Consider the following 25,134-nt stretch of genomic DNA (forward strand, 5'->3'; position numbering starts at 1 on the left):
TCTAACCCCACAGCAAGAGACCAGAACTCACCCCCTGCCACCACCTGGCTGTCACTGAAAGAGATTTACAGAATCTGAATGTCTGTGAGAACCAAGAATGAACAAAATGTTCTGAAGATCCCCCTGCTCTTCCTGCTGCCAAGTTCACCCCCAGCCCCACTCCTGGAACAGCTTCTGGTGCATAGGAATGATGGACACAGGCTATGCCAACCTTACAGGTAACAAGGGCCAGCTGTGGCAAGGTCCCAATGCCACCATTCCCCACGCCCAAACAGTGCAAACAGGATACTCTGCCTGCTCTGTCACCCCAGTCCAGGGCTTCTGCTTCTACTTCTGGAAGAGCTGGGATGAAGACACAGGGAGGACCTTGCAGGACCAAAACAGCTGGCTCCTTGCATTACTCCACACCTCAGAAGCTCAGCAGACCAGCACTCACCCAAAGAGAGAACACCCTTCCTTTCACACTCCTCTGCTGACCGACCCAAAGTCTGCCTGCACACAGTGACAACAGGATTGCCTTAAAAACTGACACATCAGTTCAGCCTCATTTGGTGGCTTGAGCACAGACAATGTACAAATGTTGGCACTTACTTTCACAGCATCTCAGAACTAAAAACAAATAAAGCCCAGCTTTTCAAGACTGTGATTTACTGTCAGTTAAAACCCTCTGAAGACTATGAAAGCCTCCCCCTGCTGCCCTTCTACCTCCAGCTCTCCAAACCCAAGAACATCTCTTCCAGCTTTGTCCATGACACAATGCTCTGCACTCCAGACAGCGCTGCAACCCCAGTGCAAGCCAAGCTGTGGACAAATCAACAGATATGACTAAAAGGGAGGGAGACAAGAAGTCTGTAACAACAGATGCTTTGCAGAACATCATAACCTTTCAGACTGCCTTCCTCCTCCACTAGAAATCTGCTTTGTACAAGCAGCATCTCATCTTTAACCACCACCTGAAGCTACCTAAGGTCTCTCTCAACAAACACCACAGGACAGGTATTTGGTAAAAGAGATGTATATTTATTCACTTTACAAAGAGGGTGGTATTTAGTTGCAACAGCTCCATTTATAGACAAATATATTATTGTACATTTTAGTGGTGAATGGCTCAAACCTTTACCTTGTTTTGCTCTTAAAAACATGTTTGCACCACTTCAGCTTCCATTAGCTGAGCAAATAGCTGTCCTTGTTCTGCCACTGAGAGATTAAAAATCCATAAGAAAGGTATAACTCTGTGCTATGTATTCACAAGCATTCATCTTCTCCTTTCCCTGTGTCACTCCCCTCTCCCCACCCAACTCAACATGGTCTGGCCTCTGGGTTAGCATTAAACATATATACAGCCTCCCTTAAAACAAAATTAGGAGCCAGTGATAGTTCTAATGTCCTTTTAAAGCACAAGAAAAGTCATTGATTTATACATATAAAAGTCTTGAGTTCAAATTTGTTTAAAAAAAAGGAAAAAATCACTTTTAAGTCAAGTTGGCATTTACATATTGCCAAAGTATGGCTAAGCCAATGAAAGGAGGGAAGAAAAGAATTTCAGGACAGAATTTAAATATTACAAAAATATCTTTTTTTTTCTTTTTTCAGTTTCTTTTTAAAAAAAATCAGAAGGATGCCCACTTGCTATTGCTAACTGAAGCATGGAAAGAAGGTATAGACCAATTGTCTTTGATCCTTGAATATTTGAAACAAATTCAATGTAAAGCTGAACCAAGTTTCCCACACAAACAGCGGTGGCAGATTTATTTCACTTGAGATACAAATGCATGTCCACATGACAGGCATAATCTGACCAGGAGGTGGAGGAAATGTTTCTCTAAGTAAGCGCAGGGAAGGAGGGCGAGAGAAGGCTGGCACGGTTAAACACTCTGGATTCAGAAATGCAGTGCCCCACATGTGCCTCTGCACACAGGCTGTGCAATGTTCTGCACTCCTGATATGCAAATACAGCATCTTTCAGCAACACGATCCAGAATCAAAGAGCTTGGTGGCTCACTTTTTCAAACTGCTAAAATTACTCTTTCGTGCTGTTACTCTTCTTCACTTTCATTTTCTGGTTCCAAATCAGAATCACCATTGATTTCCTTTTCAACAGTCATGTCTTGTTCATCAGATTGCTCGTCTTCATCTTCATCCCAGTTTTCCTGGGGGAAAAATAAAACAAAAATCTTTGAACCTTTGTCAGTCACACCATTTCAGCTACAAGCAAATGGGAGAAGATCTGGTCAAACTCCACTTACGTCAGAATCTTTATCTGCAATCATCTCGTCATCTGAGCCTTCCTCCTCTGAGGAGTCTGCAAAGAGAAAACAATCTCTCAATCTGGTGAACAGGCTTTAAAATGTCATTGTACAAAGTCCAGTCCCACGTGCTGCCCAAACTGTGCTATTTCCACACCAAAACTGAATCCACCTGGGGATGAGGTAACCAGCATCAGTTAAGACCAGGTCACTTCCGTTACCAGTACACAGGGTGAAGATGCAGTAGGAAAAATGCCAAACTGGAAGAATGCACTCAACACACATGGACATCCCCTACAATGATGTCCTGCTGACTCAAACACAGCAGTGCCTTCACTGTATCTATCTTAGCACAAGGGCAGGTAACACTAGAAATTTTAGGTTGCCAGGTAAGTGAAAGCAGCACACTGAACCTCCAATTCACTGATTTCTTAATTTGTGAAGCAAGGCTGGGAGGGAATTAAAGGAGATAAAAGGGAGGAGTAACTAACTACAAGATGTCTACATCATTAGCCACTGATTTTCCTGCCATGGACATCTCACAAAACCTCTATCTGTTGACTGTACACTGGTTTATCAGATAAGCACAGGATCATGATGAACAGCTGTCAAGTGTAGGCTGTAATGGGAATTCAGGAGCTGAGCTACACTTAGCATGTAACACTTACCATCCTCATAGACCAACTTTGCAGTCTGATTAACCTCGGGTACATCCTGAACTGTTTGTGATGCTGCAACCTGAATGGAATTTGCAGATTAGCCTTAGATTAAATCATGCATTTCAACTTTAAAAGACAAAAAAATTCCTAACAATGTAAATTAAATCTATATTAAGGGTAGCACATATTAATTCACTTACAGTGCTGGTTTGACAGCCAAAAAAGTACAAATGACAAAGTAAAATCAGAGAGGCATCTGCCCCAAAGTGGCCCAGTGCTTCCTATTTACTCCTCTTTAAAACTCTATGGGTGAGCAGACACATTTGGCAGGATGAAACAATCCCAGTGAGCAGAGACTGACAGGACAGCCAATTAATGGCCTGCTCTGAGCGTTATCAGCATCCCTGAACAGCAGCTGCATTAAAGTGCCCAGGACAAATCACATCAGATGCAATCCCAACAGGAAATCAAACAACAACTCTGCACATCCCATGTTAGGTAGCTGAAGCTCACCTGGGTGACAAGAATGAAGAGTCTTCCATGCAGACGGGAAAGCTTTTGCAAAGTTTTTACTCTGCTCTCCATCAACTGGTATAACATTCCCAGCTGAGGAATAAGGTCTGGCAACTTGGGAGAAGAGATGGATGAGAAAAAAAAAAAATGAAGCTGTTAACAAACACGTCCCCAATGTTTTTGGTTTTTTAAACTACTTTTGTATGTTTGGAGCAAGCAACATTTGCTTACATTATTCTAGACAGAAGGGAGAGTTGAGGGTTCACAGGAACCACCTGCAGTCTGAGTAATTAATACTTAGCCATGTTTAGAAGTATCCATGTAGCCATGTTCAGAACTGCCATGTTTTAAAGCATGGCAGTTCTTAGATTCCTTTTCCTTTCCAGCCTCTGCCACATGCAGGGGTGTAGCACTGCTCAGAAAGCTGTGTAAAGGGAACATACACCAGTGTCCCAATGCAGCCTCAGCAATGTGTGCAAGTTCTGCTGCTCAGCAATGCTATAACAAATGGCAGAAAGGACTGACACTGCCCAAATGTCTTTTTCTTAACCCAGCAAGAGTGCTGTATCTATCACTTGTAAGGCAAGGCTGGACTTCAATCCATAAACTACAGCATTACTTCCTACCCTGACAGCTTTGGCACACCCTTACCCTATAAATCTGGCCCAATCCACAAACTACAGCATTACTTCCTACCCTGGCAGCTTTAGCACACCCTTATCCTATAAAACTGGCCATGCCCAATAGAGCCTCAATATAAGCATTACAAGAACAAAAACTTAGTTCTCTGAGATCTAGTGGCACAGGCTAGATTGCTCTTTGGCAGTAATTTTGTTCCCTCTCACAGGTGTGACATAGCTTATCTTAGTCTGACTTTGGGATGGCTATAATTATGTCAGGAATGACTGAGACAGACAATTTATCAGCAATGTGCTGTGGGTTCAGCAAAAGTGGTGTAAGCATAGCTTACACTGATACATTGATTTGGGCACTGCCATATACAGAGTGCAGGAGACAGATTCATGAAGAAAGAAAATACATTTATTTAAGCATTTAAATGTAGTTTTACTTAAGTGCATCAGCATGAATGAAAAATACTTACTGTGGAAAGGTAGGATGCATGTAGGGTAAGAACAGACTTCAGCCATCGAACCATTAGTGAGGCACTGGAATAGAGAAATAAATGATATATTAGAGATACTGCCTAAGAGACACCCATTTCACATCCTAGATGCTAAAAAGTCCTATATAAAGTTCCTCTTTAATTAGAGAGCAAGATAAATGCTCTCTACAGATGGAAATGTAAAGTTTGGTTATCCTCATGAGGTATGCAAGTTATTTGTTAGGAAAGGAACAGACATTTCGGTGAGAGACTAAATTAGGCAAACTCAGGGGTCTGTGCTTCTGAAATCTTTTATGGATGGTCTCAATGAATAAAAGACCAAAGCATGCTATTGTCTTCTCCACCTACAATGAGGGAATTCATATTTAGAAAAAAATAAACTCAAACCCAAACCACAACTTGGCACAGCCCATCTCAACAAAGCTGTCCTTATGGCAACATAACAAGACAGAGGGGGGGAAGCTGGTTCTGTTATTAAACACCACATTAAGAGATGTCTAAATACACTTGATAATTAAATGAGCTCTACACCTGAGAGTTATTTTATTTATTGATCAGGTCCATAATGTAAACATTTGGGGCCTTCAGTTACATTCTCAGGGTTACACACTTATTTCAGGTACCCTTTTCCCTTAATTCCACTTCAGCCACCCTGACCAAGCACTAAGTTAAGTATTTAAGTTCCTCTTTTCACTTTCAATGAGGTGAGTTTTTACCTCCAGATGCTGCAGTTTAATTGCAGTTACTATGAAAATCTATCACATACATAGTAGGAGGGACCATAGCACAAATATGTGAGAAGTTTTAGGTTAATTGAACTGTAGATGAGTTGTCTCCTACCTGTACGGGTTACCTTGCAATCTCTTTGTAAGCTGAAAGGATAAAAAAAAAAAAACCGTCAGCAGTAAGTAACAAACATGATGAGTATAAAATAACAACATTAAATCATTTGACAGCCCCGATATTGTTTTTCAGACATTTGAAGTATACTAGGATTAACCACTGCCAGGCTCCAGAAAATTACACTGCTGGCTCTACCACCCTCTACACAGGCTGGTAACTTGCAGAAGCTGGGTTTCAGTATTACAAGAAAGCTGGAACTCTTAACATGCAAAATATCCACTGAAGCTTAAACCTGGCAGGAATAAGTAGTAGGAAACCTCTTACTTTTCAACTGTTCATCTGCTTAGTAGAGCAGTTATTACACAGCGGACAAGTAGGGGAAACAAGTGAAGAAAGTATCAGGTAAAGGCCATTTCACACAACAAATCTCAAGCTTGGGAGAAGACGGTTACACAAAGGTCTGACCATCCACTGAGATTATAGAGCTAAACACTTCCACTTAGGTTCCCTGACAAAGGTCCCAGGGAAGAAACACAGCATCTCATTAACGTAAGCCTAAGGAGGTGCTGTAAGACCAAATATTCAGCACCAGGTCATCTGCCTAATTCAGTTAAGATCAGTACCATAAAAAAATTAATCTTATTTGCAGTCAGCACATTAAAATACAAAAGAAAGAAATTGAAACATTAACTTATGTAATAGAACATCATTCACATAACAAGAGCTACTAAGCAATGTTTGGTTTAAAAAAGTAATGTCCAGTCAAGGCTAATCATTAAAGTATTTCTGTCAAAATAAAGAGTTTATTTAATATCACTGAATAAGCAGTACAGAAGCCAAATCCCTTTTAAAATTACTACTAAGTGATGTTCAAAGTTTAAGTACAGCAAATGGACCTTCTGATGCTTCAAATTATCATCCATGTTAGTAGTTGAAAAGAAGATGTAATGGTGATTATTTACCATGGACTAAATAAGATTAAACAAGCTTTTGCTTAATCTCTTCCCTTTCTTTTCCCACATAATCATTTATGATAGTAATACATGATCTAATGCTCTTCCTAGTTTTGACAGTTGACACTTGGTCCTTTGGTTAAGCTTCAGCCAGAAAAGATAAAAAGTTTATCAAGGAAAAATTAAGAAATTTTTTAGTCCTCTTATGGCAACAAACCAATTTCAAAAATAAAGGGACATATACTGGATTTTAGTAGCTAGAAGGCAAATCACATGTGGCTTGTATGACACTACAAGAAGTGCATGTTCTCTTACCTCATGCAGCAGTGGAATGACAGCATGCATAGGCATTCTGGCTACTGTGTTCTTTACTATATTTTCTTTCCTTGTGTTAAGCACTTTCTGTTAAAATGAAAAAGCAGGATCAGAAAATAATTCAGCTTTAACATGTGTATGAGCAACAATCAGCAAAAGCAAAAATTCCTGCCTGTAAGTCTCTTCCTACTCCACTACTTTTATATGCTGAGGATAATGAGCAAAAGATTTGCTATGAAAAGGAGTTTCATTTTCCAAGTCAGGTATCATTAACAAAGTAAAGGCACTCAATAAACCCATCAAAAACAATCTAGCCTCTAGCCCACCTGCTCCATGTTAAAAATTATGCACTACAGGCATTTAAAAATCTCCCTTGATATTTTCTGACTTTCATAAATAAATGCCTTTCACCAGCATCTGTGACACAAAATTTCTATTCAGCATCAAATTCTTAACAGTCCCCCACCCTAGTACTATTATGTCCTCCTAGTCCAAATGCAAAGATAACCTTTTCAAGTGAAACTTGTCATCAATTCATTTTTCAAACAGTACCTGCTTGAAAAATGTACCCTCAGGAGACTAAGCACAGATTATGCTCCAGTCCAAGCTGAAGGGAACATGGCTGCATTGGTAGCATCATTTGTAAAACATCTGAACTGTGACATAACAAATTTATCATAAACAAAGTGCCTCAAAGATCAGGGACTGACTCAGAAAGTAAGGCAGGTAACAACAGAAAACACCACTAATACAACAGCACTGCCTAGAGCAGCACATCAGCAAAAAGCAGCTGGGAGAAACAACAGGTTCTGAACTGCTCAGCCTTCCTGGCTTTCAGGAAGGCTCCCCACTAGTCCCAGTGAACAGATTCAACAGCATACACTGAGCTTGCAAGACTTACATTTAAGATTTGTGCATCGTTGCTTTCCAAGCCCTGAACCAGCAGCACAGCAAAGCTGTCTGTTTGGGGAAGGCCACCAGGAGTTTTGACTTTGCTCACATCAATATCCAATGCCCCAAGGCGCTCCTCAATGCTCTCCTGCAGAGGGGAAAATAAGCGCAGTGCTGTGTCAGTGTGGTTTCTCACAAATATCTGCTGAAAGCAAAGCACCTAACTTAGAGCATTCCCACTAATTCTGCTGGAAAGGAACATAAATTTTGTGTATTCTTTCAAATGCACTGACAGAAGATAGCATGAGAAAACAAAGGCAGATGAAGTTTCGGCTGAAAAGCATTAATCTATCTTGGCAAAAGCAGCAACAAGTGTGTGACAAAGCTCTGCGAGAACCTGGCAAAACCACAGGCAAGGCACAGTGGGCTTGAAGGAAGGAAATGCTTCAAGCAGGGGGAGGTCTCTTTCATACAGAAAGATGGCATAATTAACCTTTCTTCCACAGCAAACAAAGCAAATCCAAGTTCATATACCTTGAAGAAGGTATCGCAATAATTTATTTTTCTAGTTTCTTCAGTTTTGCTGAGTTTGAAATAAGAAGCCCTTTACCTCTGTCTCTCCTGGTTTCCTCTTGTTTTTCTTTTTCTCCTTTCCCAAGGCTGGAGTTTTGACAGCTGTACTATGTCCTGGAATGCCAGGTACTAGAACTTTGGCATCCGAGTTCACAGCAGGTGTCTTTACCTAGCACACAGAGAGAATCACATTTGCACGAATTGCTAGTATCATGAGCTTTCTTCCCATTTAAAATAAACATTTTATTCTGCAACTCTCACACATATGGTAAAACCAGCCTGACACAAGCCATTTTCTTGACATAAATATTAGGCAAATCCAACATATTTAAGAGAATTAATAACCTCAAGAAACAGACAGATGATTTTCATAATCAACTAAAGCAATGGTCTTTTTGCAATTACCTGTGAACCACTTTTCTTACAAGATTTTGCCATAATATTCACAGAACTGTTTGTATCAAACAACAAATACTTGATGTTTTGCTGGCAATAGATACAACCCATGCTAACAGTCAGCTCCATAAACCACATGTAGATTAATTCAGCATCTACTGGAATGCAGTAACAGACTAAGAAAAGCCGCACAATGTTAACAGCAAAAGGTAGTCACTATTCCCTTCAATCCCAACTCTTTTATTCTCGGGACTGCTCAAACAAGGAACTCAGTTGTCTGAATTAGGCTGTGCCACGCTGACAAAAAGAGACACCTTAGTTTATACCAAACAAGCTGTCATCTTCAATGAACACAAAGGAGATGGAATTTTGTATTTAACAACCAAATGCCCCCCTGACTCAGAGAATGTAAGGCAGTATGCCACTTCCAGAATATCAAAAATGTATTTTCTGCTACTTCCAGGACACTTCTTTAAACCATAGCACTTCTATCCAGGCCTTTTTTTTTTTAAGTACCTCTGAAGTGATAAAAGTATAATCTATTACATTGAGCAAAGTAACTTCCAGTTTCCAAAAAGTTGATTTTCTACATCAAGAATTTTATCCTAGAACACCAGTGGTGATAAAGTACTATCCCCTTAGCTCACCACACTCACCACTGACCTTCTCCCCACACGGCATGCTCAGACAGCCAAGAGAAATGCGTCTTCACTGGAATTCAGCAAAAAGCGAAACCAAGATGGGTATCATCACTGCATGCCACAGAGACTCCGCACCTGTCCCTGCAGTTCAGCCCTGCTACCCAGCAGCTCCAGGACTGAGCAATCAGCACAAAACCCTGCCTGGCTGATGGAGCACCAGATCTAGTACATAACTGAAGGGTCAGAAAAACAGCGCTGTCTGCTCATTTCAGTGATATTCCAAGTGTTTCAGATCTTCAAGGCCTTGAATATGCACAGTGATTAAGAACTTTACAGCCTGTCTCTAAACACCCAGGGGATCCTGCATGAGAGAACAAAGTACCAAGTGGCCTCAGTGGACACTGCTGCCCATGCAAGTGCCAAGCTCACATTCCCAGGTCCCCATGAGCAGGAACACATGAAGGCCACACCAAGAAAAAGCAAAAAGGACTTGGCTGTTAAGGTTCCACTACATTTTATTTAGACTCTGAAACAAAGTCATCCCACCTTCACCCCAAACCATCAGGGTCAAAGAGGCTGTACAAACCACCAGACTCCAAGGGAAGGACTGATCTTAGGCAGAAAAACCCACCAATCAGTCCTGTCCCTCAAGCAGATCTGCTGAGTTACAAGAGGGCCACCATATGCTCTTGCACATGCCAGGACACACATGAACCATGAAAGTCTCTTTGCCCACACCTGCCCGAGCGCTACTGACATCTACTGCTACCTCTGCAGCTCTGACAATGTTCATCCAGATATCCAAACTCATTTTAAGAGACCAGTGAATACTACCTACTTCATTTCTCAAGTAAAACAAGAGAAGCAACACCACCACTCTTCATGCAAAGCTCACCTTTGTTACAGCAGCATCCGTTCTAAGTGACAACACTTTCTGGACATCCCGTACCAAACATATGTGGGATTCACTGGTGTTCAAAGACTAAGAGGACAGGAACAAAACCAGTTAATGTATTTGACACTCACACCTGTGATTCATTATGCTACTGAAAGATGAAAACAATTCCAATGGTGTAAATTAGAATGAACATTTTTTTCACTCTAGAATAGCAGCTCCTTTGCATATCTGCCTTTTGATTCCATATCCCTATACTCTCCAAGGAGGTTTACACAGGTAAATTGGAAGTGTATTAAAACCAGTTTCAATAGCTCAACTCAGCAAGAGCTGAAATGGCAAGAAACAGTCAGCAACGGCACCAACCCGTACTCCAGCTGAAAAAATGGAAGCATACAAATTGCCTATCCAAACAGCTCGGGGACAATAGTCACAGCTCCCAAAGCAAGGGCAAGGAATATGTTTTGTATTGTTTTATCATTTCGAAACAGGAAAAAAAATAATAAACCTAAACATTTCTCCAACTGGAACCAGCATGCAGTCCATATTACAGAATCCAAACCCTCTCTGTTAAGTTTTACATACCACTTTCTCTATGATGGGCTGTAAGGCGTTTCCATACACCAGCAGCAGAGACTGTTTGTCTGTGCAAAATGCAGCTGCTAGAATAGGGACTGGTTTCGGTGTGGAGTCCCCATCATTCCCAGGTGTTGCTATCTGAATAGTACAGTTTGATGTTAAGGGTTTTTTGCAATAACTGGGAAAAAAAAAAAAAAAAGAAATTAAAAAATTCCAAGATATTTAGCTTGAACACTTCAATATCCTGCACATCTAAGTATCTTTCATTAGCAGATCCTCAGCCATTTTACACCTTTTATGGATGGCTAAGATGAGGCACAGGCACACAAAATCTGAGTTAAAACCACATATAACACCAAAGTGCAACACAGTCCCCAACAACTGAATTCTTCAAAAACGTGTCCAGTAACCCAGAACAAAGAAGCAGCTGGAACCTGGTTTACAAGCATATACAAGAGCTTAAAGGTGCATAACAAAACTGAGCTTTGCCTTGCAGTAACCCCAGACCTTTCCCAAAGACACCCTCCAGATGAATCCTAACTTACCCATTCAAGATATGTTCAAATAAATGCAACTGCCCGTCTTTGCACACAACTGCTAACTTCACAGGCTGAAAGAAGGCACAGTAAGGAGGTTTCATTAGATTAAAAAAAAAAAAAACCCTCCTGGAAATTCAGGACATCAAGAGACAGCTGTATGGCTACAATTTCAATTTTTTCAGTACTTAAGAACATTACACTGAATTTGAAAAGAAGATCAAAGATGTAATCACTCAGGAACATTCAGTACAAGTGTTAGAAAATTAACAAGGTAACTCATAACTGTACTTTATCACTAGTAATACACCCTGAGTTAAACAGTTTGCACAGTAGCAGACACATGTTCAGAGGCACAGCTCTGCAAAGGCACTGACACTGTGAATATGCTTAGAGGAAAGAAACTGAGATGACTCCCCTGAGAAACTAAATGACAGGGGTACATTACAGAATACTCTCCAATACATGCAGGAAGAGGGAACTGGAAATATTAGAAAAATACAGGATGAAATACTGCTCTGAGAAATAGAAGTCAAAGGCAGAAGGAGAAAAACTTTTTAAAGAATTATGGGAACAGTTTGTGAACATATGTCACATTCACACATTTTTCAAAAGGCAATCACTTTGAAAGACTTGTGCTCTTAAAACTGAGAGAACTAGCAAATGGTACACTGCTACTTTAACTCATTCAAAGTTAGTTAATTCCAAATGCAGTTACACTGACAAAAACACTTGAAATCAGGGAAAAAACAGACCCAAATCAGATTTTTAGACATTGTTTCTTTTGTGTTTCTCTTTGCTGCCAAGTTCTAACAACCATTTTAATTACTAACTTATTCTAAATAGGAAACAATTGACATTTCCACTATCATGAACAAAATTTCTGAAAAAAACCCACAGAATTTGCACTTAGTAACTTTGAAAAGGAGCATTTCAGACTACCAGCTTTATAAATGCATCTGTAATAAATATCCTTACACCCATGAATTGGCATTTGGACCTCATCTCTGCATAAGAGAACCCAGATACTAAACAAGCCTCTTTCTTTACACCCTTAAAAGGAAAATGATGTGGTAAGTGAAAGTTGTTGAATATATTTGTTTACAAACTATTGCTCCTACCTCTTCTTTGACTTCTGATACACTCAGGTCCACAAAAGTTGGTTCATCTGTTACTGCAAAAGACATCACAGCATTCTTTTCTTTCCTATCTGATCTGATCTGCCTGGAAGACATAAAATGTACACATTATTTACCACAGCACAAACAGCATCCTCTGCACCAGACAAGCATTATAAAGCCTATAAATCACTAAATGTGGTGGTATCTACTATATACAAAAGCACCACGCTGACATTTCAGTGTTCAGTATTCCTAATTTCTAAGCGCAAAGTAACCCCCAAGAGAAACTGAGCAAGAAAACTTTGCATAAACCTTACAAGTGCAAAGAATAAGGAAGTTTATTACACAGTATGTTCTGGCACACACTAGTGATATGAATGGCAACTGGAAGCACGCTCAGACACAGCCAAGGAAAATCTCGTCTTCACTCAGCAATCAGTGAGTCGAAACCACCAATAAAGAGATCATCACTGCATTTTTCCAGTGCCCCTTCTGCTTTAGCTTGTTTAATCACAATTACTTGATGACTTTATGCTCAAAACTGATCAGTCAAAAATTATGAGAAGTTTACATACCACACACTCAGTAATCGGTCGTGTATAGCTCCAGACAAGAAATAAAGTCCTGTAATTCCATCAAAGGGTTTACTTTCATTTGTAGGTTTCACTGTGGTAAATATTAATGATGACACTGATGTAGCATGACCTGTGAAATGCTAAGAGAAAAAACAGGATCTTTCCATGATTGTCATAAGCAGTCATATGGCAAAAATCAAAACATTAGTTAACAAACATTAGGAAAGAATCAAGCATTACTAAGTCAACAAGGACAGCTCAGTGGTTTTTAACTAGTGATCCCTTTCCTTGCATTTTTGTACATCAAGGAAGCTTTTTCTGACCTGGCAGATATTTATCAACATTTTAAAACTTAAATGGGGAATCAAAGGCAAATTCAGTGGGACTAAATCCATGCAAAAGAAATCACATCCACTTGTAGTGCTGTTACTGTCACAAAGCACTCCCCTCTGCCCCCCCCCAACTTTACGCTTCAACGTTTCCAATGGAACTAGACTCAACTGCGTTCTCAGCTGTAAACAATGGACATGTGTGCTGACACTAAATTTGGGCAACACACCACCCCCAAGGGCCCCCCAAAAATTGGTTCTTCAATCTACTTTTGCAAATAGTGGTTTTGGTCATTATAGAATGCAGACATACACGGTAGCTGCCATGTGCCAGCAAGCCCACAGTAACAGCACATGTTACACACTCACCTGACAGGAGATTCAGAGACTATCCCTGTCCTGTCTGCTAGCAGGCAACAGAACACGGCAGCATTCACGGATCAGCTAAAGCATGGCCATTTGCTCAATGTCTGAGCCCTGCTCAGAGAACAATAAGGAGTTGCTCCTATGCCTTCCAACTGTTTCAACAGCAAAACTGATAATGCCATCAGTTACATGAAGTTTAGCAAGGAAACTCGAAGGCTTTGTGGAGGGACTCTTGTTAAAACCCATGCCAGCAGTAACTGATACGGTGGTGAACTGAGTTCTCCTGACAGAAGGGTGTCAGAAAGGAACCCAGTTAAAAAGAACAGCATCCATCTTTCTCCTACAGTCTTGAGAGAAGATGCTGGCAGCATGCTCAGAACCAAAATTTTAATGACCTCATTCAATTCTCAGCAAGTGGAAACCACAGTTTAGGGTACAATCACAGTAAAAATTCCAGCAATCCCAATGCTGCTAATTGTATCCTCACACACAGTGGAATGTTTTAGATGTCTGATCAAGAAATACTAAATAGGTAGTGTCACCAATAAAGAAGGGCATTTTTTTGCATCTAGTTTAACAGAGGTACTTACTCTGTAGACTTCTTTGGTCTCCAAGTCCCACAGTTTTATAGTTCTACCAGCTGACAGCAGCATTTTTCCATCTGGACTGATGCATAGACAGGTGATACTGCTATTGTCGCCTTTCCACTTACTAGAATTTGGATGGAGTTTTTGTATAAAAGGAGAAAGATGGAGAAATACAAAAAACAGTATTCATTAGGATCATCTCAAAACCACCATGATGGAAATTTTAAGGTAAAATTTTAAAAGCGGTGATTTAAGTAGTCAAGAGGACAAAGCTATTCTGCTTCTGCACTTCGCCTTCAAATTAGTTTTCAAAAATAATCACAACTCAAAAATATGAACTTATTCAATACCGAACGGACGACTTCTTTTTTGATACTTGCTTATTCTGTTCTGAATTCCTCACACAGTTTTCTACTTCTAAAATTAGGCCAAGAAGAGCCATACCATTTTCAAGACTTCTCTATTCACCAACTCATTCAAAAAAGCCTTCTCAACACTAAAATTCAGAGTTTCAAAGCCTATTCAGTTACTGGACCTCCTCCCAAGTTTCTGAAGTCACTGACAATAATAAACTTCACCTTAATGGTCTATGATTCAAAGCGCTACTGAAAAAAAAAAAAAAATGCTGTCCTGAAAAGCCTGTATGTGTTTTAAAGAAATACTATGTTTCTCACAGGACAAAACTGCAAGGAAAGCAGTAACATAAATCCTTTACAGATTGGAAGTAGCCTGCAACTCACCACATTTTGATTGTAAGCTGCCTAAATAACTTTCACATGCCCAAGCAATACCTCTTCTGTTTTCTAAATCAGGGATCATTTACTGTATCACTTTTGATAGCAGCTGAAAATTTTACAGCCACAAAGGTGGACAACATTGCACCTTACAGAGGGTACGACAAGATTTTGTATTCTCTTCTGATCATGACTAAGGATTTAAACCATTTATTAACACAAACCAAGAAGATATTTTTAGATGTAATAAAAAGACGAGTCTAAACTAGACTGCACAATATAAAGTACAGCAAAAATACCATGGTTTTCGCTTTGCATAGTCTTTATATAATTTTTACAGGAAAAGTTTTAAACAGGATCTCATAAACATATCCAGAATGCTTCCAAGTAGTCAAGAGTATTTAAGACATGAAAAAGAGTGACAAGAAGTCATCCAGAATGTTTCAGTCTACCATTTTACAACACCTTGTCTTGCCTCTTCAGAGACTCTCTCTTCCCCAATAGCTTGTCCCTCTGCCAGAGGTTTCATGTGTGCTGCACACACCACCTGAAGTGGCTCCATGTGGACTGCTACAGTAGTTAAGAAAGTCAAACCTAAACCTCATGGTTTCAATTCCCTTTTTAGCAGTCCCTACCTCCATAGGAACATGTCTAGAAGCCTCCTAATCAAAATTAAAAAATATAATACCACTTCTCTACCCCAGGAGCAACCATCCTGATTTCTCTGTGGGTTACACAAACATTGGCTTCCAGGTCCTGATAGGTGTTAAGGAATGCAGGCACTCTCACATGTACATTGCGTGTGAGCAGGAGAACTGATTTCTTCTACTCTTTCCAAATTGAGTTACCTTAGATATGACTTGTAACATTAACACAGAAAATTTTCAGGTAAAAACCATGATGTTACATTGCTCATGTACTTTCTATCTATATACTCTGGGAATGATTTTCTGTTGCCATCTTTAAAATAAAGAACACGATGCCTCAAATTACGTTTCATAACCACAGTCCCCCCACTCCGTGGTCCCTGGCATGGGACAGGCCAGAGGGAAACATCCAAGAGGTATGACAGCAAAAACTCTCATTTTTTCTGAGAAAGCAGCACGGCTGGGACCCACCTCCAGAACTTGTACATGAACACACACACTGTGGGATACAAACAGGGTGAATGAGATGTCCATGGGCAGCTTCAGAGCTGTGATCTCACGGGCATCACGGAACAGTGGGATGCTTAGCAAGACCTTTAGGAAGGCACTTCAGCAATGACATGCCAGGAAGGCAAAAAGAAGAGGGAGTTTCTCCACAGAAAAGTGCAGCACGAATGTATGGAACATTCTTTTGAAACAGGGAAAGAACACAAATGCACAGAATAATCCCAGAAACAAGAGGGAAGGTTATACAACAAATCCATCTAGAAACTATTTCCAGGCACTGAAAGGTCAAAAAAAGGTTCTGGGCACATCCAGCATAGGAGCAACTCCTTATTGGCAAATTGTGTCTAACCAACCTGATTGCTTTAATGAGACAATCACCTTGGTTTTTGAGGAGAGACACATTTAAGTTGTCATAAGCGTTGCTGAAGTCAAGGTCTCACATCCTTGCAGCCAAATTGGAAATATATAGCCTGAATGGATGGTCTCTAAGGAGAGCAGGATCAGGCTGCATTACTGAATTCAAACAGTTTCTTCAGGTATGAAGTCCACCTGGTGGCCAGTCACTGGTGCTCCTCCCTCTGAGGACATCCCAATACTGCTTAATATCAACTATAACTGCCCCAGACTCCATTATTGATCTCAAAACAGGACAGAATGCACACATAACTTCACACTCAATCCCAAATTAGGGAGAGCAGTTGGTATCCTGGAGAACAGGGCTGCTACTCAGGGGAATCTCAGCAGGCCTAAGAAACAGGCTGTCAGAATCTCAAAACTGAAGAGGAAAACATTGGAGACAAATAGCAAGAAAGCAGGTTTGCAAAAAAGAGACTTGCAGTCCTCACAGTAAAGCTGAACATGAGCAAGCAGGGAGTCCTTGTGGCAATGAGCTCAGCTGTGTATGATCTGTATGATCTGCATTAGCCAGTGCTGTCAGCAGATCATGGAACGGGACTCCTCTGCTTTGTGCAGCTCTTGAAACTGCACCTGAGCACTGCATTCAGTGGGACAGGACAGCAAAGTTACTGACATGGTGGAATAAATCCAGCGGAGGCACCTCGGCACTAGAGCACATAATGGAAGAGGGAAAGGTGAGGGAACTGGGTGCGTTCAATTATGATAAAGAAGGCTGGAGGGAGATTTTATAGCCATCTTCTGCTACTTTACATAGGGCCTCAACATATTGCAACCTAAGGATGCATCTCTTTCCTAGGGATACCACTGACAGTACTGATCATGGGCTGCCTGCAGTGCCCATGCCAACCTTAATACAGCCAAGAGCGCTGCAGTAATAACCAAGAGTGGGAAACATCATAAAAAAACAAACAACATCAAGAGAAGGAAAAATGGGCCATGGGCATCAAACAGTAGGCTTTTATTGAAGAAAGGTAACCAGGATTGTTAACAGAAATCTTGGTTAATTCTTTGAAGTTTAAAAATAATTTTACTTTATTACAGAAGAAAATAAATGCCTACACCAGACATTTTGTTACTCTGCACTAAGCCAAATTTTGCTCAACAGTACTTTTAACAGTAGCAGCCTGCTCAGACAGCCAAGTGGAAGTGTCCCCACCGCACATCAGCAGCAAGCGAAACCAAATGGGTTATCATCACAGCAAGGCCCTTAGAGCAAAGCTGGGTGCATGCAGCAAGTTTTACTGGAATGAGATCTTCCAGTATCTATTCAAGGAATTTTTTTCTAGATTTTAGATTTTTCTGCATTTAGTGGGACTATTAGTCTTCAGTCTAACAAAAACTTAGCATGGAGGGATCCAAGCCCCCCTCACAACAGTTTCATCTAGCCTTTCCAATACATAGAGGAAGATACTAAACTATGACAATTATGCTTTCATCCCTTAATAAAACCACTTCTAATCTCAGAAAAATAACGGCCAACAGTCACTTTGTGGGCATGAAGCCTGGAAAGCAGAGTGCAGCACTTCCAAAACCTGCAAGGGAGAAAACACACAGCAGCAAGTGTAAAAAATTCAAGCAAAAAGCAGCACTACTCACCACTTTACTTTGCAGGTCTGTGTGTTCCATTCCACAATGTGTCTGTCATCTGAACAGCTATACAAGCAGCAGCTCTCTTGATGCCATCTCACACAGTTTACTCTACTGTCATGACCACCATCCTACAAAAGATAACAGAGGGTCAACTCACTGCAGTAGTCTTGATGACTGAGTCTTCCCCACACCAACAATGTGAACAAGGTGCTCTTTTGAGATCTAAATTCCAGTCAGTGGCATCTTAAAGAGTGTGTGAGGTTTTACAGAACACACGACAGTTATATTAATAAAAGATATCTCACATTTTGGTACATACAAATAAGTATTTTGGCTTGGTTTATACAGCCTAGAGAAGAGGAGACGTTGTCTACATTTTCCTCACACAGGGAAGCAGAGGAACAGGCATTGATCTCTTCTCTCTGGTGGACAGCAACAGAACCAAAGGGAATGGCAAAAAGCTGTATTGAAATGGGGGGGGAGTTAGGGTGGATATTATGAAAAAGTTCTTCACCCCCATGGCACAGGCTCCCCAAGGAAGTGGTCACTGCCCCAAGCCTGCCAGAGTTCAAGAAGCATTTGGACCATGCCCTCAGGTGCACAGTGTGACTCCTAGGGCTGTCCCGTGCAGGGCCATGCAGAAGCCTGTAAGACAGTCTGATGTGTATGTCTCAAATACTGATAGTCAGATAGCCAGGGAACCAGCCAAGGACTGTTGGTAAGAACACACTGTAGGAAAGAACAGCACGTGGCTGGAGGAGGGGGCCATGTGAAGGTAGGACAGCACTTTCCTGGTTCCTCCTTGTTCTGGCTCCTGGTGATCAGCACAGCACAAATGCAGGAAGGACTCAAGAAGTGGGCCTGGACTACTGACAAAAGGAACCTCCAGTAGGGAGGGATCAAGACCAGCAAAGACCCCTCCAAAGCCCTCCAGCCGATTTCCAGAAAGGTCTAGACCAAACTGCACATGGTAACTAATTTGCATAGGAAGTGAGAAACTTGGCTCCAGGGTGGGCAGACCTTGTCTGTAAAAAAATGCTCCCACAAAGCTTGAGTGATGGATGCCCCAGGACACTGAACACCCCATCAGCTGGTTTGATGCTGGAGCAAGGACTGATGACTATTTCTTCATTCTTTGCTGTCTCTCTCTCTTCTCTTTTGCCCTACCCCTTATTCAAAATCTACTGCTATGCTTTTATATTAGAAGACACCAATTTCCATGCCACTTGTATAATTTACTGATACAACTTTGTAGATTTTGTAAAGCCTGTGCGTTTTGTCATTCATTTCTTTTTGACCAGAAGCACCTACACACCTGCGTGCTCGTTTCAGTTTCAGAGTGGGATGCTACTGGAAAGGAGACCGATTTTGATGACCCCTTCCAAAAACAAAAAAATTGTCTTGCCTGCTGTTTTTATGCACACAGCCAAACAAGGGCAACCATATGAGATCTGCTCAAGGAAAAAATAGCCACAGGTGTCTTGCTGAAGTCATCTAAGTGCCTCCTTCCTTAAGGGCACTCAGAGGTGAGCAGGCTTCCCTTTGTATTAGGATTCAGTAGCAGACTATCATCAGACCAGAAGACCCTTTAAGCAGTATCACTTCTCTTAACAACCAAAATCTCCGCAGCTCGAAACATAACCTTCAATTATTTATTAAAATATTTAACGGAGTCTATTTCACCGTTTGGATTGTAACAACCTGCTCAGATTACTCCAAAGGTATTGATGCAAATGAGCTTTGAGCAAGACAAGCTATACTGCAGCAAGTTATTCTGTTCAGTAAAGATAGCTAAAAGTAACATATTTTATTTTAACAGGAATAATTTTTTAATTCAACCTACACGTAAAAGGCGAAGTACTCATAAAACCTGCTGTTTTCTATGGAAAAAGAGTGTTTTCAAACAAACTACAACTACACTTTTCAAACATAGTTTTTCCTTATAACGGGGTTGATGTTGTTAAGTTACTGTCACTTGCATGCATCATAATTCTCAGAAACTTCTTTCCCTAAATTCATGTATGTTTATCACTCTACCTACAACTTTGAGTTTAGAAGCAAAATATACCCAAGTATCTCAAAAGTATTGCACAGCCACTAATACGGATTCATTTTGCTTGTTATGTAACCCAACTCAAATGGAGGTGCTTAGGAGTTTGGAAAGGCAAAATTAAGGTCATTGTGTATTATTCAAAAAAGATCATGTGCTGAGAGAGCTCCAGAGCTTCCATAAGGGATGTAAATTTATGGAAGAGTCCATCAGTGTGACACCTTCCCAAGTGTTGATGAGTTCTCTGCCCTTCCCTCCCACAATTCCATGCAGGAAGTGAGGGTATGACAGTCCCCACCAAGGATTTAATTTTCCAGTGAAGAATTTCAGCATTACTGTTATTTTTAATGCAAAGTAGCAAATCCATGGACAGTGTTAAGATATTGCACAAACTTAGAAACCAAGATCTTTTGGCCTAAACTGACTGAAACCGTCAGTGTTTGGTAGCATGTGATGAAGTGTGCATTACTTACTAGCTTGCTCTGTAATTCTCCTTTTACTGTGCTGTATAACAAAATGCTACCAACTGCTGTACCAATAGCCAGGATATCTAACTGCTTGTCCACTTCTCCATCTTCAGACTTCCGTTTTTTCCTCTGGGGCCCATCCTGGAAAACCAAAAGAGAGAAACTGAGAAATAAATCACTATGACTGGCTAATATCTAAGTGTTAAAGCAGAGGGAAGAAAAGCCTTAAGAGAAGTTTGATACCCAGACAGCCAGCACAAACACTGCGAAGACACAAAATGAACACTCGGGTGTAGACAGTACTAGAAACTCATCTTGTACTTCCATGTATATGGTAACAAACTTGCTATGAGTCACTTGGAAACACCTGGTGTAGGCCATTTTGCTACCACCCCAACCACATGCATGTGGGAAAAAACACAATTAAGTTTTTTACAAGTTTCCCGTACCAGGAAATAAGGAGAAATAAAGATTAACTCATTAAGAATACTTCATCCACAAAATGGAAACGCTTGATCATGATCAATTTATTTTTTCTCAAAAGGTAATCAAAAGAGTCTTGCAAATCTGCATTCCTAATGCTTCTTAAAAAGAAAGTGCTACCCCATTCCACAGAGGCAAGTGTCTGGGATTCAAAGGGAAGTGCTCTGCCCAAGTCCTGCTGTCTGCACCAGAGGTCCTCATATGATCAGGCAATTCCTAAGTCTTCAAACTCTTGCTCTGCAAGTGCTATCAGTCACCTCAAGGAGGGATTTCACTTTGTCTCCCTTAACCAAAAATCTGAGAATGCAGATCACTGGGAAGGGAAGAAGGAAAGAAGGAATAAAACTAGTTCTTAAACATATGAAACTAAAATAAAGAGGGCAGAAGAAGCTATCATATTCATAATCACTGGGTTAACTGCACACCCATAAAATAGAAAATAAAAAAATGTTCAAGGACACAAAAAGAAAAAAAATCACTAATGCCACTGATTAGTTTTTAAATTGGACCTTGGTAAGTCTCCTTACATTTGTTACATCACAGCAAAGCATTCTCTCCAATTTAAAAATTACACACATGCTAATGCTTCCTCTCCACAACAGATCTATTTGCACTGACAAGCAGCCTGAAGAAGCCCGGAGAGACTGATAAAATGTGAGCAACCAGCTCTGTTCAAGTACCATGTGCTGCAGCTAATCTGTTTTACAACAGACACAACACAGTGAACACAAATAATTTCTACTCAGGTCCAGAAATATGACAATCAGGATGTGATAGTCTTCACCATAACTAATATATGAAGTTTGATAGTTTGATAATGAAGGATAAATACTTTGGTACTTCAAAGCAGGATTTTCTATTCCTTCTGTATTTAACAGAGCTAACACCTTTCTGCAAATAAAAATGTTTTGGTTTAGACCAAGAAATACAAAATTGCTGTAAAGATAACTTTTACATCAAAAGCAGACTACTAAGAAGAGACTACAATTAGAGTTTTTGCAATATTTGTTTAGACTTTCTCTTTGTTGAGAAAGAAAACTATTTATAAAATATTAAAAAACAGATGCTGAGAAACTAATGGCAATTAATTGAAACTGCAGTCTGACATGCAAAGACAAAGGCCACAGAGTGGAGATGCAAGTACAACTTTTGTGTTTTCTGATAGTTTTTGATCTTTTTAAGTAGTTTTACCAATTACCCCACACACCCCCGCTGCAAAACAAAACCAAAATTAATAACAGACTTTATTCTCTTCCACTGAATAAATCTTTCAACTTAATTTTTTTTCAACCTCCATTTCAGTTTGCTATAGCAAATTTCCTTGGAACAACTCAAAGGCACAACAGAATTCCCACAAGTAGGGTCAAGAGAAAGCAAGGGGCAGTGAAGGTTTCTCCAGTTTTTTTTCCACATGCATGTCTTTACTGACCACCCTTATCAGCAACATGAGAGGAACACTTTGTCAGAAAGTTCTACATGAATAAATGCCAGTGGAAAATTCAGATACCTGTTAATATTTGAGATGATTTGAGAAAAACACCTTAAAAACTTTTTAAAAAATCTAACTTCCCTACCCTACATTAAATTAGTACACAGAGCAAATGACAACTACACTTGAAATCCACTCACTCGTGGATCAAGGTCTTAAATAGAAGAGCGTCATGGACAGGACAGGATAAGCATCACCTTTTGCTCACATGTGAAATAAAGCACTTAAAACACTGAAATGGGGAGAAATCTAAAGGTCTTGACACTTGACAGTAACAGAGCAGTTGCAGCTTGTTAGGAAGAAAGTGGAAGAAGGTGTTTTGAATATTGGAGGTCCACTCTTGCACAAGACACCCCACGGAGAAGGGGTGATGAACGATGCACACAGGAAGCACTGACACTGGAAGCACGTGGGGCAGGGAGCATCCCAATAAAGCCAGCCCTGCATCAGCAATTACAGAAGCTGCAGTTCAAAATATCATTTCTAATATTCCCCTGTAACACATGGCCTCCGTTAACAGGGCAGCAGTCCAAAACATACTGACTTTAAGTGTAATTTGGCCAAACACCATCTTTAGCTCCCTACCAGTAGAGCTCTACCTCTGATCACCTGATACTAGAACTGCCTAGACAGATGTCAACTCCCCAGGAACAAAAGACTAAATAATGCCAGAAAAGAATATGTTTAACAAAACATTTTTGGCATAACTATCCCAGTTTTAATTCTACAACTCAGTCTAAGGAAAAAAAACAGTGACTTTTAAAGGTTTTGTGGCACACTTATTGTAAGAAACAGTACGTTTCCCAGCTCCACTTTAAAATGGACTAGCTTTCAAGCAGGGGACAGGATTCAAACTACTGGAATAACTAGAAAGCACTGAGAGGTGGCTACGGTTACTTTCACATAATCTTAAAACAGAATAAATTCAAAGACCTTTGGGGCTCAGGAGTGTGTCTCTAGAAAAGCTTATTTTAGAAAGTTTTAAATGCCCCTCAGAAACTTCCTGTGCTTGACTTACGGCACCACAGCAGTGCAGTGTGTGTAGTTTAGTTTTATTTCTTAAAGGACAGATTAACCCCATTTTCACATGCCAGTTTCAGTGAGTTTAAGAGCAAAGAACCTATACAGCTTTGCAGCTAACACACAAATCCTTTTTACTTCCAAGTTCCATGACAAAGCAACAGGTTCAGGCCACCTAAAACTGACTCTACTTCATTCTTTGGACATCCTGGGAGTTTTCAAAGTTTAGGGACTAAGCTGCTCAAATGAGCAAAACAGTATTGCCCTCCTTTGGGTTGATAATGTGTGTTTTAAACATTTTGAAACAGTCTGAACAGCATTTCAAATACACTGAATTGCTGATATACCAAAACACACTTTTAAAAGTACCCCTTGCTTCTTATGATAAAGGGGGTGGATTTCACATAGTTTATGCAGGTTTTGCATTCTTTTTTCCTCAAGAAATGGTATATTCCAGCTAAAGAGCTACTTCAACATAAAGAAGACAAAAAGGTGCCCCAGTACATTCTCCAGATATATTCAGGTTCGGTGTTCACCTGAGGTGACGTTGACTAAAACTTGATCCAAGGTGGAGAACATCCAAGCACTCCTGATGCACGCTGTGAATAAAACTACTGAGCACCTTCTTGCAAGATTCCTGGACTCAGGAAGATGAATCATAGTGTAGCAGCTTGCACGGGAGTACTTCCAAGGGTAAGGAAGCGTAGAGAGATACTGCCTTTACCGGAGAGGGATCTAAGTGGGTGCACAGCAGCTGACCTGCTCTGCAGCATCACCTTTTCAATTACGGCAAGACGCACCATCAATTAACATACCTCAATCCTTCAAGGAAGGCTTCTTCCACGCAGATAGTATGAGAGGCAAACGGTTTTCAAGAATCAGCGCTTCTGCCGAATTTTTGTTTTAAAAACACGCAAACCAAAGCCTCCAGCGCCCCTCCCTCAACCGACACGTGAAATTAACCATAAGCAGCCCAATCCCGGGAGGGGGCGCGGGGGAAGCCGCTCCCCCTCCTCCATCCCAAGGCTCGATACACGTGGGCACCCCCCAAACCCCGGGGCCACAGAGGGACGGGACGGAACGGGACGGTGCCCGAACCCCGCGGAGCCCACGGGGACCCTCGCCCCGCTCGCCGCGCCCCCGCTCCCCGGCCCGCCCGGCCACATGGCGCCGGGAGGGCGGGGTGAAGCCGAGCGGGCCGCGGCCACGCGTCAGGGCTGCTCGGGTGGCCGCCATCCCCATCCCGTTCCTCACGCGTGTCCCCCCCTCCTCCTCCTCCCCGCTCCCTCCCCTCACGCACCTTCCCGAGGGGCTGCCGCGCCTCCAGCGGGGCCCAGGCCAGGCAGGTACAGGCGGCGCTGAGGTGGGCGGAGGGCACGAACTCGTGCTGCAGGCGGCTGCCGGCCGTGTCCCACACCCGCAGCCTCCCGTCGGGCCCGGCCGAGGCGAACAAGCGGCACCCGCGGGGGGAGAAGGCGCACGGAGCCGCCGCCATGGCGCGCGCGCCCCTCGGCTCTGCCCGGCCCGCCCCGCGCGGCGCATGCACCGCCCGCGTGCTCGCCCCGCGCGCCTGCGCCGCACGCCCCGAT

General features: G+C 41.4%; 1 protein-coding gene and 3 non-coding genes across 4 annotated transcripts; all 4 read right to left on the bottom strand.

Moving 5' to 3' along the window:
• Nucleotides 1–999: 999 nt before the first annotated feature.
• Nucleotides 1,000–25,073, bottom strand: WDR43 (WD repeat domain 43). The gene is made up of 18 exons (XM_021534876.2): nt 24,846–25,073; nt 20,560–20,694; nt 18,043–18,164; nt 14,145–14,265; nt 12,860–12,999; nt 12,285–12,387; nt 11,173–11,237; nt 10,634–10,805; nt 10,049–10,135; nt 8,154–8,285; nt 7,554–7,691; nt 6,653–6,739; nt 5,382–5,413; nt 4,521–4,584; nt 3,419–3,532; nt 2,915–2,984; nt 2,247–2,302; nt 1,000–2,150 (listed from the first exon to the last, which is right to left on the bottom strand). The coding sequence occupies exons 1-18, from the start codon at nt 25,038–25,040 to the stop codon at nt 2,037–2,039; spliced, it is 1,947 nt and encodes a 648-aa protein (XP_021390551.1). The 5' UTR covers nt 25,041–25,073; the 3' UTR covers nt 1,000–2,036.
• LOC116183518 (small nucleolar RNA SNORD53/SNORD92) lies at nt 9,192–9,270 on the bottom strand. The gene has a single exon (XR_004148150.1). It is a non-coding gene; the product is annotated as a small nucleolar RNA SNORD53/SNORD92 (small nucleolar RNA).
• Nucleotides 12,677–12,760, bottom strand: LOC116183520 (small nucleolar RNA SNORD53/SNORD92). The gene has a single exon (XR_004148152.1). It is a non-coding gene; the product is annotated as a small nucleolar RNA SNORD53/SNORD92 (small nucleolar RNA).
• LOC116183519 (small nucleolar RNA SNORD53/SNORD92) lies at nt 17,571–17,648 on the bottom strand. Its single transcript, XR_004148151.1, has one exon. It is a non-coding gene; the product is annotated as a small nucleolar RNA SNORD53/SNORD92 (small nucleolar RNA).
• Nucleotides 25,074–25,134: the final 61 nt, after the last annotated feature.

This window comes from Lonchura striata, chromosome 3 (assembly GCF_046129695.1).
Source record: "Lonchura striata isolate bLonStr1 chromosome 3, bLonStr1.mat, whole genome shotgun sequence".
NCBI lineage: Eukaryota > Metazoa > Chordata > Aves > Passeriformes > Estrildidae > Lonchura > Lonchura striata.